The sequence below is a fragment of the Silurus meridionalis genome, chromosome 4 (assembly GCF_014805685.1).
Source record: "Silurus meridionalis isolate SWU-2019-XX chromosome 4, ASM1480568v1, whole genome shotgun sequence".
Lineage (NCBI taxonomy): Eukaryota > Metazoa > Chordata > Actinopteri > Siluriformes > Siluridae > Silurus > Silurus meridionalis.
In genome coordinates this window covers 13,756,282-13,770,222 of record NC_060887.1, presented here as the reverse complement: position 1 = coordinate 13,770,222, position 13,941 = coordinate 13,756,282, and the positions used below count along the sequence as shown (strand labels likewise).

Here is a 13,941-nt window from a genome sequence, read left to right as displayed (position 1 = left end):
AGAATATACGCATACTATATATACACAGTACAATGTATAAATACAAATAAGGGAAAAAAGTATGTATTGCAGGTAGTATTGCACACAGGTGGTATTATTACACAGTTAAACAGTAATAACAGTGTGTATTATGGTGACTGGTTTACTGGGAGCAGCTTTGATTGTAAAGTCCAATAGCAGCAGGGAGAAAAGACCTTCTGTAACGCTTCTTCAGACACTTAGGATGTAACAGTCTATCACTGAAGGAGCCACTCAACGATGGAATGGTTACATACAGAGGGTGAGAGTCGTTCTCCAGCAATGATGATAGTTTTGCTACCATTCTCCTTTCTCCCACCTCCTGTACAGTGTCCAGGGGAATCCCCAGGACTGAGCTAGCCTTCCTGATCAGCTTGTCCAGTCTCTTCCTGTCTGCAGTAGAGATACTGCTGCCCCAGCAGACCACACCATAGAATATAGCTGAGGCCACCACAGAGTAAAAAAAAGGTCTTCAGTAGCTCTCCATGCACTCCAAAAGACCTTAGTCTCCTCAGCAGAAAGAGTCTGCTCTGCCCTTTCTTATAGATTGCCTCAGTGTTGTCTGTCCAGTCCAGTTTGTTGTTTAGGTGAACACCCAGGTATTTGTAAGAGTCCACTCTCACAATGTCCTTTCCCTGAATGTTTACTGGTGATAAAGTTTGTTTGTGCCTACGGAAATCCACCACCAGTTCTTTGGTTTTCCCCTCATTTATCCGGAGGCAGCTCCGTTGGCACCGGTCCAGAAGGTTTACTTGTACTTCGTTGCTGTGTACCTGTACAATGAAATGACAATAAAGTTATTTCTATCTATCTATCTATCTATCTATCTATCTATCTATCTATCTATCTATCTATCTATCTATCTATCTATCTATCTATCTGATATGAAACTACAGTCATCTACTCAGCCATCATCGATTCGAATGGCTGAAAGGATTATTGATGCTCCCCTGCCCACTCTACAGAAACTGTACTCTCCCAGAGTGAGAAAAATTGCCCAGAAAATCACCCTGGATCCCTCACATCCAAGCCATGTGCTTTTTAAACTTTTGCCGTCTGGCGGACGCTACAGAGCACCAAGCACCAAGACAGCCAGGCACAGGAAAAGTTTCTTTCCCCAGGTAATCTACCTCATAAACATTCAATTGCTCTGCCCATTGTGCAGTAAAACAAAACATACGTCCAATACCACTTTTACTAATCTAAATCTGTACCTTTTTTGTGCAATAAAACTTTTTTATAAAAAACGTGCAATAACTGTTGTGCTCTTATTCTTTTTTATTTTTTGCTTTTTTATTTCCTTTATTTTAGGAAATATGCAGCTGAAAGCTTCTGTCACCAAAACAAATTATTTAAAAGTACAAACATACTTGGCAATAAAGCTCTTTCTGATTCTGATTTTGATTCTGATATAAAATTGCAAAAATATCAGATGTCACAGTAACAGTCTTAAGGGCTTTGGAGTTGCTGGAAATAGTAAAGTGGCCAAATAGGATTTAAGTCCCAAACAAAACAAATACCTTCTGGTCATATAATTTTCATAAAAAGAGAATCAGAACAATGAAAAAGGACCATTATTTTTATTTTCTCCTAATACTCTGGAACCAAACAACGGAAATACCTGTTTTTTTCTTGGATGCACAGAAAAGAAAATCAAAGCGAAACTAAAACAGAAAAATGCTTAATTTTTCTTTGTCTAATTGCAGAACTGTGGAACTATTGGTATGATGTAAACAATCATTCGATGCAATGTCGCTACTCGTTCATTCATTTATTCATAACAAGATGTGGAAACACACGCTAAGGGAAATCATAAAGGACAACATCAAAATACCCGTCCCTTCCTTAAGAGTGGAATGGGAGGAAGATTAACATTAGGAAGATTAGCACATTTTTAGCACATTGATGATGATGATTGTATTATATTATGAGTATTACAATTTTATTATATTAATATGGTCCTTGAGACTATTAGTAGAAGCATCTAAGTGCTAACTAGTGTTTAACATCTAAAAGTTACTTCACTACATTTAAAAATCAAATATTTTACAATTAAGTTAACTAGCTTTTGCAAAATCAGTTTTTCCTTTTCATTTATGAGTTGATAAAAACCTAACTGGTCAAGCGAGCAGTAAACCACCAATCAGGGTAGTTGTAATGAACTTGTTATGATTGCTGCCTTGTGGTATCTACTTAGCAATAACATACAGTTCAGTGTCAGTGTAATAGCAAGCAAATCCTAGAATAATAAATGATGGAAGAAACTCCAAACTCTCCTTCCACAACACCCGTGACCTTATTTACGTGATTTTTTGACGTAGTTGAAATGAAGCTTTTGGGCTCATGATAAATGTAATAGATATTAATCAGTGTTTAACTACTATTATTATTCTATCAGTAGATTGGTGTGCTAAACGTAACTGAGTAACTCACATAAACTAAGTTGATTAAGAAAGAGTCTTGTGACAAAAATGATAATAGGAACATTATAGACATAATAAAGCATTGTACTTTGTATACTTAAGAACATATGAAGGCAAATACTTTAGTACTTTTATTCAAGTGAACGTTGAAAGAAAGCACTTTTACTTTTACTGGAATAATATTTTACTTGGTGTATCTCTACTTTAACTGAAGTGCTTAGTTTGTGTACTTCGTCTCCCACTGTCTTTCAGACATTTTTCAATTTGTGCATTTATAAAATGTATGATGAAAATAGAAAAATAAAAATAAACCTTGTTATTGGATAACACAATAGTTATTACTGCATGAACTAGACATATTAATATTTCCAAAAGTATTGGGTCACCTGGTCATAAGTTTGGTATGTGATTTTTGAGCATTTCAATTTACATTTAGTGCCAATTTGCTCTTATAATCCACTCCACTCTTCTGGGAAGATGTTCCACTAGATTTTGGAGTGTGCTTATGGATATTTGTGTTCATCATCCACAAGGGTGTTACTAAAGGCAGGTACTGATGTAGGTGAGGAGATCTGGGGTGCAGTCAGCGTTCCAATTCTTCCCATAGGTGTTTAGTAGGGATGAAATCAGAGCTCTATAGCAGGCCACTTAAGATCTTCCTCTTCAAACCATGTAAACCAGATCTTTAAGAAGCTCACTTTGTGCACAGGGGCATTGCAAAGCTGGAACAGGTTTGGGTTTCCAAGTTCGAGTGAATGCAAAATTGTATTGTAGCCTGTACAAAAAGTGCAAGGTAAAGTGCAGATTGGGTGCAAATAGACTTTGTTATTGTGGCCTCTAGTTCCAAATATGAGTCGGAGATAGAACAGGTTGATGGACGAGGTCAGATGGGAGTCTAATTGGACTATGTTGTTTGTGGATGATATTGTGATTTGTGGTGAGAGTAGGGAGCAGATTGAGAGGAGCCTGGAGAGGTGGACGTACACGCTGGAGAGAAGGAGAATGAAAGTCAGTAGGAGTAAGACAGAGTGTGAATGAGAGGGAGGGCAGTGGAGTGGTGCGGTTGCAGGGTGAAGAGGTGGAGAAGGTGGAGGAGTTCAGGTACCTGGGGTCAACAGTGCAAAGTAATGGAGAGTGTGTTAGAGAGGTGAAGAAAAGAGTGCAGGCAGGGTGGAGTGGGTGGAGAAGAGTGACAGGAGTGATTTGTGATAGAAGAGTATCTGTGAGAGTGAAAGGGAAAGTTTATAGGACTGTGGTGAGACCTGTGATGTTGTATGGTTTAGAGACAGTGGCATTGAGTAAAAGACAGGAGGCGGAGCTGGAGGTAGCAGAGCTAAAGATGTTGAGGTTTTCAATGGGAGTGACGACAATGAACAGGATTAGAAACAAGTCTATTAGAGGGACAGCGCATGTAGGAAATTTTGGGGACAAAGTGAGATGGTTTGGACATGTGCAGAGGAAGGGGAATGCTGAGGATGGAGCCACCAGGAAAGAGGAAAATAGGAAGACTAAAAAAGAGGTTCATGGATGTGGTGAAGGAAGATATGCAGGTAGTAGGGTTGAAAGAGGAAGATGTAGAGGACAGGGGTGTATGGAGACGGATGATCCGCTATGGCGACCCCTAACGGGAGAAGCCAAAAGAGGAAGAAGAAGAAGCAGAAAATAGAACACAGTCCTGCATCACGTTCAGCACAAACGTTAAAATTTTTAGATGAAAACCCCACTGTTTTCCCACATTTATATTGAGGCAGACAACATACCTTTTTTTCACTATTTCTAGAATTATAACGTCAGACTCCGTGTCCATGATTTTGGAATCCGGTATGACGTCATTGCGGTAACACACGCCCCGTGTACCTTGACTTCCTTGTATCAGCTTGGTGTTAGAAGACAAATTCTCTTAAAACTAAACATAGATTTGTTCTGGGCAGCTGGTAAAGATTTCCAGATCTGTCATGGAGGGTGCTGAAGACGGGAAAACACGGACAGAACTAACCCAAAGAGGTATTCATTTCCAGCATTCGTAACCATGTGACTCATTGACACTTTGTTAGAGAGATAAAAGGTCTCGTTCGAAGGTTTAGTGTGTAAGAGAGTAATAGAGTAAAGTGAATTGTTCTAGATTTATATCTCTAGTGTAGTGTAAAGGGTTTGGTCAAAAGAGCACTTGATTTTATAAACCCAAAAGTCAGCTCTTTGTTGTACTGTGAATAAAAAGAGAGACACTTCTGATGTGAATTAAAACTCCAAACAGCAGGGTTGGCAAAGGTACATCAAAATGTATTTTTAAATAAAATACTAAATACCTTATTTTTAAGTGTATCAAAATAAACGACAAATTACAGCAATCACACCATGTATTAAAATAAACTACTGTATTTTGGTATTTTAAGAAATACTAAACTAATACTTTTACAAAGGAGCATGACATTTCTTTAAAAACCTTCCGTCAATTGGACGATCTGATCTATTTTTCATTATTACACTGACTCAGTTGATTAAGTAAACAATGATTGATAGCAACAGCTTTTCTCTGTCCGAGTCACACAATAAATCTGATATATGCAACCAGTTAACAGATGTATGATAAACTATAAAAGGGAAAAGGACAGAAAGAAGGTAAAAGGCTGCACAGCTTTTACACCCAGATATGGTTTTATTTCATTCACATTTCTAAAAGGTGAGTGGTGAAGTAAAAAGGGTTCAAAGGTTGAAATATGATCGACATGATTTACAGCCATACCAAACACAAGCTGCCATTATACCTTTACAGTACATGTAGCTCTAACATGTCCGGACATGTTTGCTGGTCCCAATGTATATCCATCACTCTTGAAACTAGATTTCTATCCAGTTAGTTTAATTGTAATTACAGATCAATACACAGTTGAAAGGAGTAGTATAATAAAAAAGCAATAAAATGGAGCAAAGCTAAAATAATCTGGTAAAAGTAATCATTTAAATCATGTTGATTCTTTTCTAGACATCCCCTTCTGAGGCCTGTGCTGAATTTTCTCAATCGTCCACTAATCCCTATAAACAGTCGAGGCATTTCATTGTATAGGAAGACGGACACTGACGTAAATGTCATACGTCAGAAAGGCGAGGCTATTTGCTTGAGGCAAATTAGTCATAAACATTACAGCTTTATTAACGTTTGTGTTGTATCGTAACACGGGTTAGGTTTCTCATGTTTATTCCATTAAATATAAATTTTATAAATAAAAATGGACATGGAACGTATATGGACATACATTGTGTATAAAACATTGTCACAGGGTTTCCTTCAGGGTCCGTGAGCTGACACCATTAAATCTACTCGACCTTGCTAACATGGTCATTTGATACAAATACAAATATATTTGGTACAAATTAGTGAGAAAAAGTGCACTATATATATAGGAGATAGGAAGTCTTTTCAGATGCACCTGGTCTCACCTGGTGTTTTGTTATTGAATTTAAAAAAGTATTAAACATTTTTTATAATAGTTTTATTGATTTCTTATTAAAACAACAACAGATCCGATCAGTCAACAAACACAGCATGTATTTAAGCTTATTTATAACAATATAACAACAATGTATTGTTAATATGAGAAAGTGACCATGGAAAGGCAAAGGGTGAAAAAGATTATAAGTCAGGGCTATGGTCTTGCTTGTTCAAGTAAATCACACAAAGGGGCCCATATCCACCGGAATTAATCTGATTTGTTCAGCAAGTCATATGTAAGTTTTTCCAAAGGGAGAAGATTAGCCACTTGTGATAAACACATCTTTAAAGTTGGTACATGTAGTGATGACCATAAAATAAATATGCATTTGTTTGCCAAATTAATAATGACTTTTAATAGAGTGTGAGTCAGTAGAGAAATCCAATGATGTTTTGCATTTTATTAAATATATATTTCAAAGACATAGTAAATTTTCTAGTGTTTCCAGTGTGTTCTGAACCATATTATGTACCTCATGCCAGAAAGGTTTAATGTTCTTACAGTCTCAATAAATGCATCAACGTTCCTATTTCAGATTTACATTTATAACACAGCTGAGATACAATTGGGTACATTTCATGAAGGCGTACTGGGGGAAAATATATATCCTGTATATGAATTTGAAGTTTTGCTCATGCACAGAGCTTGAGGTTGATTTATGAAAAACCTCCTCACATATAGAGAGCAATTCGTCATCAGTAAATAGTTGGCCCATATCCCTTTCTCAGCTCTTTCTTAAAGGATTTTAAGGGGAAGAGGATTCTGATAACAGAGAATACAGATAGGAAATCTGACCCCTTAGCACCCCAGGAAGAAAAAGACTATTTTCAATATCAGAAAGTTCCCAGTGAATTTTCCCCTGTCTCATTTCCGACTGAATAAAATGACATAATTAGAGAAAATTGAAAATATCTGTTTTGGGAATTTGGTAATCTATTCCAAGCGTCTCAAAAGATTTAAAAACCTTCTCTGTAAATAAACTGGCTGAATTAGATATACCCTTTTCTGGTCAAGTCCGAAAGCCGATACTGGCTAACGAGTAAGGGAAATCAGGGTTTAAAGCGATTGGGGATTGCATAGAAAAATTCTTGTGAACATTGAGATACTCTTTGGCATCTTCCCAAGCTAAAAGAGTGTTTAATAACAACAAATTTCCAGCTAATGGGTAGACCTCTCTAAAGTAATGAAGAAATAGGAGGGATGTTAGCATTCTTGGTGCGCATGCAAAAGATTCCATACTGACCCACATGGAGTCTGTATCATATAAAAAACATATAAGCATTTGTTTAATCTGAGCAGCCCAATAATAGAGCTGCATTTTGGGCAAAGAACATGCACCCCCACACTCCCTTGCCTTGAGAAGGAAAGCAAGTGTGATCCTAGGTTTTTATTATTCCATATAAACTTATCAATAGCTATATTCAGATCTTTAAAAAAGTTCTGATTCAAATAACAGGCTATACTCTGAAATAAACAGGGCAGCACAATTATTTTGATTGTGATAATTCTTCCAAAAAAAGAAATTGGTAAAGTGGTCCCCCTTTTTCATATATTGCTTAAGTCTTGCCATTAAGGGTGAGTAGTACTTAGAGAATAAATCCTTTAAATCAGAGGTTATATGTATGCCCGAATAGAGAAACCCAGTCATTGATGTAAAAGGGACATTGTGCGTTAAATGTTTTTGGGATATTCAAGAACATGGCCTGGGATTTTCCTACATTTATTTTATATCCAGTATAAACTGACCAAACTGATTATTTGTCTCCAACAGACTGGAAATGGATAACTGTGGTTGCTAAAGAAGAACATGGTCCGCATATAATGATAGACGGTGTTCCATCCCACCTGCCATTACCCCCCGGATGCCACTATGCACGCAAATAATTTCTGCCAGGGGTTCGATGTACATGGCAAACAAGAGTGGGGACAGGGGACAGCTCTGACACTTACACTTATGATAAACAATAGGACCATCTTTGATATAAAGTCAGGGCTGTCCTCATTTACAGCATACACATTTATAACAGTAAGAGGTTTTCCCCAAGATGTGACCAGTAATCAGAACAAATCTGCCTTTAGGATCATGTTCAACCTGCTCTAAGATAAAAGGAAAACTTTTATGTATCAAAATGGCCACGCCCTTTTTTTTATGTTTATTTGATGAGAACAACTAAAATATACCTCTCCAATCCAGTCTCTTTTGAGCTTTAAATGTTCTGTATCTGACAAATGTGTCTCATGTAAGAGTGCATTAGTTATATAAGAATAGTGTTATTTCTTTTGACTATGTTACCCATGCCCTTCACATTCCATGTGACCACCCTAGTCAGACCAGACATACATCAGTGCTGTTTAATGTATTTGAATGCTGTGGACTGACAGAAGTAAGATTAAGACAACAGAACTCTATAATAGGCTTTCCTAAACATAAACAATAACCCCCACCAATCCTCTGCCTATCCTCAAATGACAGAGCTCACATATCAACTCATCACACACACCGTCCACCAACACCTTCATTGACCACCCAGAAACACGACAGACAGAGAAAACTTCCTCAAAACTCCAGGTCGTGCACTTTAGCTTGCAGTTGCTCCACGGTAGCACGCAAATTCTTCCCCTGCAGAGATCCGTTGCTCGGCTGTAGTTGTACGTGTCTCGGGGTCGGTGACTCATGCAGTGAGAGCGGCGAATGCATTTTCGAGGGTTGAAACAGAGGAAGGAATTTTTCCCAACTGTCCCTCAATACCGTCTAGCCGGTTCCCCCCACAGCCCTGATTTCACTCAAAATAAGTAAAGTGTCCGATTGTAGGCTAGCACTAGCCTCTTCCCCTTCTCTATCACGTGCGGCAGGGATTTTATTTTTTCTCCAAATTTTTGTTTGACCTTGTTGCCGGAAAAATAGGAAAATCCTTATCCCCACCACTTTTCATCTGCTTTCATGTTATTGAATAAGCACAAAGTATACAAAAACGAGGGCTAGATAAAAATAGTTTTCAAAACGGAGCAAAACTCTAAAGCTGCCATCTTGCTCAGGGTCACGTGATCAAAGTTTTTATTATTTTTTTTTTTAAGAATTTGAAATTGATTTAAGTAGTTTACTGATTCCATAGAAAAGGATCTTTAAAATATGAAAACCTTATGTTATATTGACTAAATGTTGTGTTAAAAGAAAACTTCGAAAAGGGTTTGAAAAGGAACACTTTAGGATATGCTATTCATTTGCTAAATTGAATGCAAAATCCAGGAAAACAAATCTCAATTACAGAGTTTGTCTCTAAATAACCATCGCGTTTGTTCTTGCTCAGATCCGGATGCATCTAAAGAGAACCCTGAAGCTCTTGATGTCTGCAAGTTTTTCCTGGTGGGCAGGTGTCATTTTGGAGACAGATGTCGCCTGCCACATGGGTTTGTCAGCTACTATAAAGACATCATTGGATTATTGTCATAATTGATGTGAATGTAAAACCCATGGCAATCTGTAGTGGACTTTTATTACAGCAGGTGGCGTAGTTTCTGTAGCATTATGTTTAGAATATGTTAAAAAGGTTTGATGGGGCCTAATAGTCAGAACTACTCTAGGGAATAATGCACCATTATTTTCTTTTCTGGTTTGTGTCCACTTTTCCTCCACATGCCCTCCCAACCCCCCTCCCCCCAACCCTCCAGTGGCTCAAATGCACCTGCTGATCCTATAGTGGTACAAACCGAAGAGAAAGCATGCAAAAAACATCAAACCAGAAGAAAGTCGGGTAAAACAGACAAGGCCAAGGATGAAGAAAACACAGGTAAATGTTGTATGTGGTGGCAAAATGATTTTTACTAACGGTTGCAGTTCATTAGAGAAAAAACTCATTTCGTTTCACTTCCAAGGGCCTGAGAAAAAGCTGCGCATGCGCACGGCAGATGATGTCATATCCAGGATTGTGTGGGATACTACTGTGGACCCAGCAGACTTCATAGTGGGCCACCTGGACCGCTTTCTGGGAGTTTTGGAACGTCCTTTCTCTGATTTCTCGTGGGACACTCAGGTGTTGGATACACGTCTGGCTTTTTTTTCTTTTTTACATTGCACTTATTTATTTCAGACTTTTCAGATCTTGTATAAAGGGTAATTACTTGCAGTGTACATGTACACAGGTGTGTGACTGTGACTATTCAGAGGAAATGGCTATTCCTCGTCACAGGATCCAGTACTTCAGTTATAAGGGCCAGCGTGTGTGGGACAAAGACAGTCGTACTGACCACGTGTTTGGCTCCACAGGACAAACAATAATGTCTCCATTTGATAAGGGGAATCAACCACAGGGTGAGGCTTTTCCAGCAATGAATATCATATCATATCATGCATGTTCTATCTCCTTGCTGGTTTTAAGCGATATTTATTTATATCAGTTCAAGTTAATCTCATATTCAGCAGTTCATTAGTGTTGTTCTACTGTTCCTCTGCCTAATCATTGTGCTAAATGATGCATATTTAATGTTTTTTTATGACATGCTGTCTAATGGTGATCCTTAATGTTTGTTCCCCCTTGGTCTCATTACTAAAATGACAAAAATTCTAGACAATGTTGCTCCAGATACAGAAGAAGACAAGGAAGAATTGACATCGGAGATAAATGAGCAGGGTTCCGTAAACCACAACGTAATGGACGCTGCGGACACCGGAACTCTCAGTGATGCTGAAGAAACGTTAGACTCCAGCCCAAATATGCAACACAAATCCTGTGAAGATGCAGGTCTAGTTCAAGAGGCAGAGGAATTATCCATCTCTCAAGAAGACGAACAAGTCACAAAACAGGATAAATGGACAGACAGCTGGGACAAGGAGGAAGTGAAGGATGAAGAGGTGGAGCCTGTTCAAAACATACCCCAGGAACCACGACCAGGTCGAAAACCACGCAAGCCCACTCATTTCATTTGCTTCCGTGTGGACTCACCTGCTGCCTTGCGGGCTTTCCAGCTTGTCCAGAAGCAGGTTCTGACTCATTTGCCCCAGTCTGAGTCATTTTGGGTGAACCCGGAGTCACTGCATGTTACTCTCTCTTTGCTCGTACTTTCAGGCCCCGAGGAAGTTTTTGCTGCTAGTGAGCTCCTTCGCTCTGTAGTCAAAAGCTTCTACAAACCACCAGTTTCTGTCTCCTTCAAGCCTAAGCTGAGGCACTTCAATGGAAAAGTTCTCCACGTAGCCCCCACGCCCCTCTTGGACATCCAGAACCTGAACGCTCCCCTCCAGGAAGCATTCAGGGAGAAAGGCTGGCTCCATCGTGCCTCACGAAACCCCAACTACCATCTCACTTTAGCTAAAGTGGAAGATCCTGATGCAGAAAGGATATTTGGAGAAGTGTGGCGGATTAAACTTAAGCAATTAAACTTTGGGAAACTAACGGTGGACAAGTTGTGTCTGTGCGCCGTCAGTGTTCCATTGGCTGCAGATGGCTTTTATGAGACACTTTGTTCTGTGCAGTTGCCCACTGTGTAAATGGTTGATTAAAAAAGAAATCATGAAGAAGTCATTTTTTTGCATATCAGCAAGAGACAGAAATTCTGAAGAGAAATAATTCCCAACTGGTCTCCTGAGTAAATGTTCATTGCAACTGTATTTCAAAAAGTCCAATGAACCCCGATCACACCAATTCATTGCATTTTATAATAATGTATAGCCTATGAGGCTCTGTTCCAAATAGTACATAACCTTCAGGGATTTTAAGGTTTGGAGACTCTAAGAAGAATGTTTTGTCATATTTTGTTAGTTATTAGTTATCTCTTCACTGTGCATGCTTTATCTGGTGTAGATAATCAGGGATTACTCAAGTTTGGCTTGTCACATTTATTACTGCTGTAAAATTTTACAATAATTTTTATGTCTCAGAAACAATTTGTACAAATAATAACAATTTGTACAAAACAGCAGTTATTGGAGCTGATCTGTTTCCAGAGTCATCAGATTTCACTATTATGTTTGTCACATGATATAATATGAACTAGGAGTGATTCGATCAGTTGCTAAATAAATCAACATCCTGAAACAGCTGATCTGTTGTGCAGTTTCTATATTTTTTTGTTTAGTGTGTACACAGAGACAGACCTCTACAGAATCAGTAAAACAAGGATCTATGAAATATTAAGATTAGCAACATGAAGTGCAGTATAAAGCTGTTGTATCTCTCTCCCTTTTGCAACTTGCACAATATGTTTCCTCATATTTAAAATATATTAAGGAAAAATAGACGACTGTGTGAACACAGCTCATAGCAAATGTTTCACCAGTGACTTTGCAAAACTCAAGGCATATACTTCATATATTCATTTAGATTATGTCTGTATTAATTACTTAACAAGTCAATGAGCACATCCAGCATTATTACATTACATTAGCTGATATATTTTAGCCAAAACCTGGGACTGGGGAAAGCACCACAGAGCCTGGATTTTTATTAATAAATTGATAATTTGTTTACCTTGTAAAAAATATTTTGTAATTCAAAAGCTTTAGTTAATTTTAATATCAAACATCAGAATGAAAATATATTGTGATTTCTGTGATTTTGATCATGGCATGAATGTTAGTACCAGATAGTACCAGGGCTAAATTGGTATATTTAATCAAAAACTGATTTCCTGGGAATTGTACACATGACAGACTCTAAAGTTTACACAGAAAAGTGTAAAAGACACACAAAGAAAACAAAAATGAGTTCCGTCAGTGGTAAGGCCTTGTTTATAAGTGAGGTCGGGGGAAAACAACCAGATTGGTTTGGGATTTCAAGAAGGATAGAGTAGCTCATAATGACTCTTTAAATCCATGGTGAGCAGAAAAGCATCTTAGCATGTACAAAACATTAAATATCAGGTTCCACACATATCAGCTAAGAACAGAAATCTGAGACTCATGTTTACAGGCTCAACCCAAATTGGATAATTGAGGATTAGGTAAAAATCACCTAGTCCTTTCCCAGCCTTCAGCTGTCCAGTTTTGAGTTTCAGTTTTTCCCTTGATAGCCTCCGGTTCCTGTTCTTGGATGATAGGAATGGAAACATGGAATCTCTTACGTGTTCTCAGTGGTTATCTGTGCTAACATAGCATTGCTGTCCACCCAAACACATCTAGCCATTGGTCTCTAACTTCTGATCATCAAGATGTTTCAGGTCTTCTTGTAAAGAGGATGGTGAGTATATATACACAGTCCTCCATGGTATCAACCTCTCTATATCATGGTCTGTTTTAACAGCAGCTTCACTGTAATCTATGCTGTCGAAGGTTGTGTTGATGCATTCGTGACAACCTATGAGTCAGAAAAAAGTTTTGACTTGACAGGTCTGATTTAGAGTTTTAGGTTTCCAGGGTGCACATAGACGCTTTAATGTTTTTCTTTTCTCTTGTTTCTACTTTACATACTTTAAATAAAACCATGTCATTACATCATTGCACAACAAATTTGGTTGCCAGGCTTTTAAATGCATCATCAAATATATTAGACGGCTTGATGGATGTAACTTGGTCAACCCAAAATTGACCAGGACATGAATTAATAATGCGGTGTAAATTTAAAAAGTTTTATATGGTCAACGCTGTGAATTATTTAGCAGTGACCAAAATGATTTGAACATTGCGCTTTTACAAATGTGTTCATTTGCAAGATGGCAATATGCAGTATTAATAGTTTAGTTTTTTGTTGTTGTTTGTGCCTCTTGGTTGCATTTTCAGTAATTCAGTCATTTTCAGATTCTTTTTTTAATATATTTTTCATAGAAGTTTGTGACCATTCGTCTAACTACAAGGTGCAATGACCAATATAAGGCCTTTCATAGTTTTGCTGTTTGTGTGTAAAGTGATTTTTGAGGACTGATGATTTATCATGCACAATATGTAGCAGCTGCCAAGTATCCAAAGTTCTTCATACATAATCATATCTCTCTTCCCCGCTTCGGCACCCTCTTTTTCCCCCCAGACATATAGAAATGCCCACTGCACCTTTCCTCTATTTTTCTTTCACACAGTCATGCCC

At 38.0% G+C, this 13,941-nt stretch overlaps 1 protein-coding gene across 1 annotated transcript; it reads left to right on the top strand.

The window, feature by feature from the left end:
- The first annotated feature begins 4,269 nt into the window (after positions 1–4,269).
- leng9 (leukocyte receptor cluster (LRC) member 9) lies at positions 4,270–11,966 on the top strand. Its single transcript, XM_046848154.1, has 6 exons — positions 4,270–4,445; positions 9,241–9,340; positions 9,602–9,720; positions 9,806–9,963; positions 10,073–10,241; positions 10,498–11,966. Exons 1-6 carry the CDS (start codon positions 4,397–4,399, stop codon positions 11,412–11,414), a joined length of 1,512 nt encoding a protein of 503 aa, XP_046704110.1. The 5' UTR covers positions 4,270–4,396; the 3' UTR covers positions 11,415–11,966.
- The last annotated feature ends 1,975 nt before the right edge of the window (positions 11,967–13,941 follow it).

Excerpts from the sequence above, each read along its gene's own strand:
- leng9 (XM_046848154.1), top strand. The coding sequence starts at position 4,397 with ATGGAGGGTGCTGAAGACGGGAAAACACGGACAGAACTAACCCAAAGA. Across the intron at positions 4,446-9,240 it reads GACAGAACTAACCCAAAGAG|ATCCGGATGCATCTAAAGAG; the intron begins GTATTCATTTCC and ends GTTCTTGCTCAG. Across the intron at positions 9,341-9,601 it reads AGATGTCGCCTGCCACATGG|TGGCTCAAATGCACCTGCTG; the intron begins GTTTGTCAGCTA and ends CCAACCCTCCAG.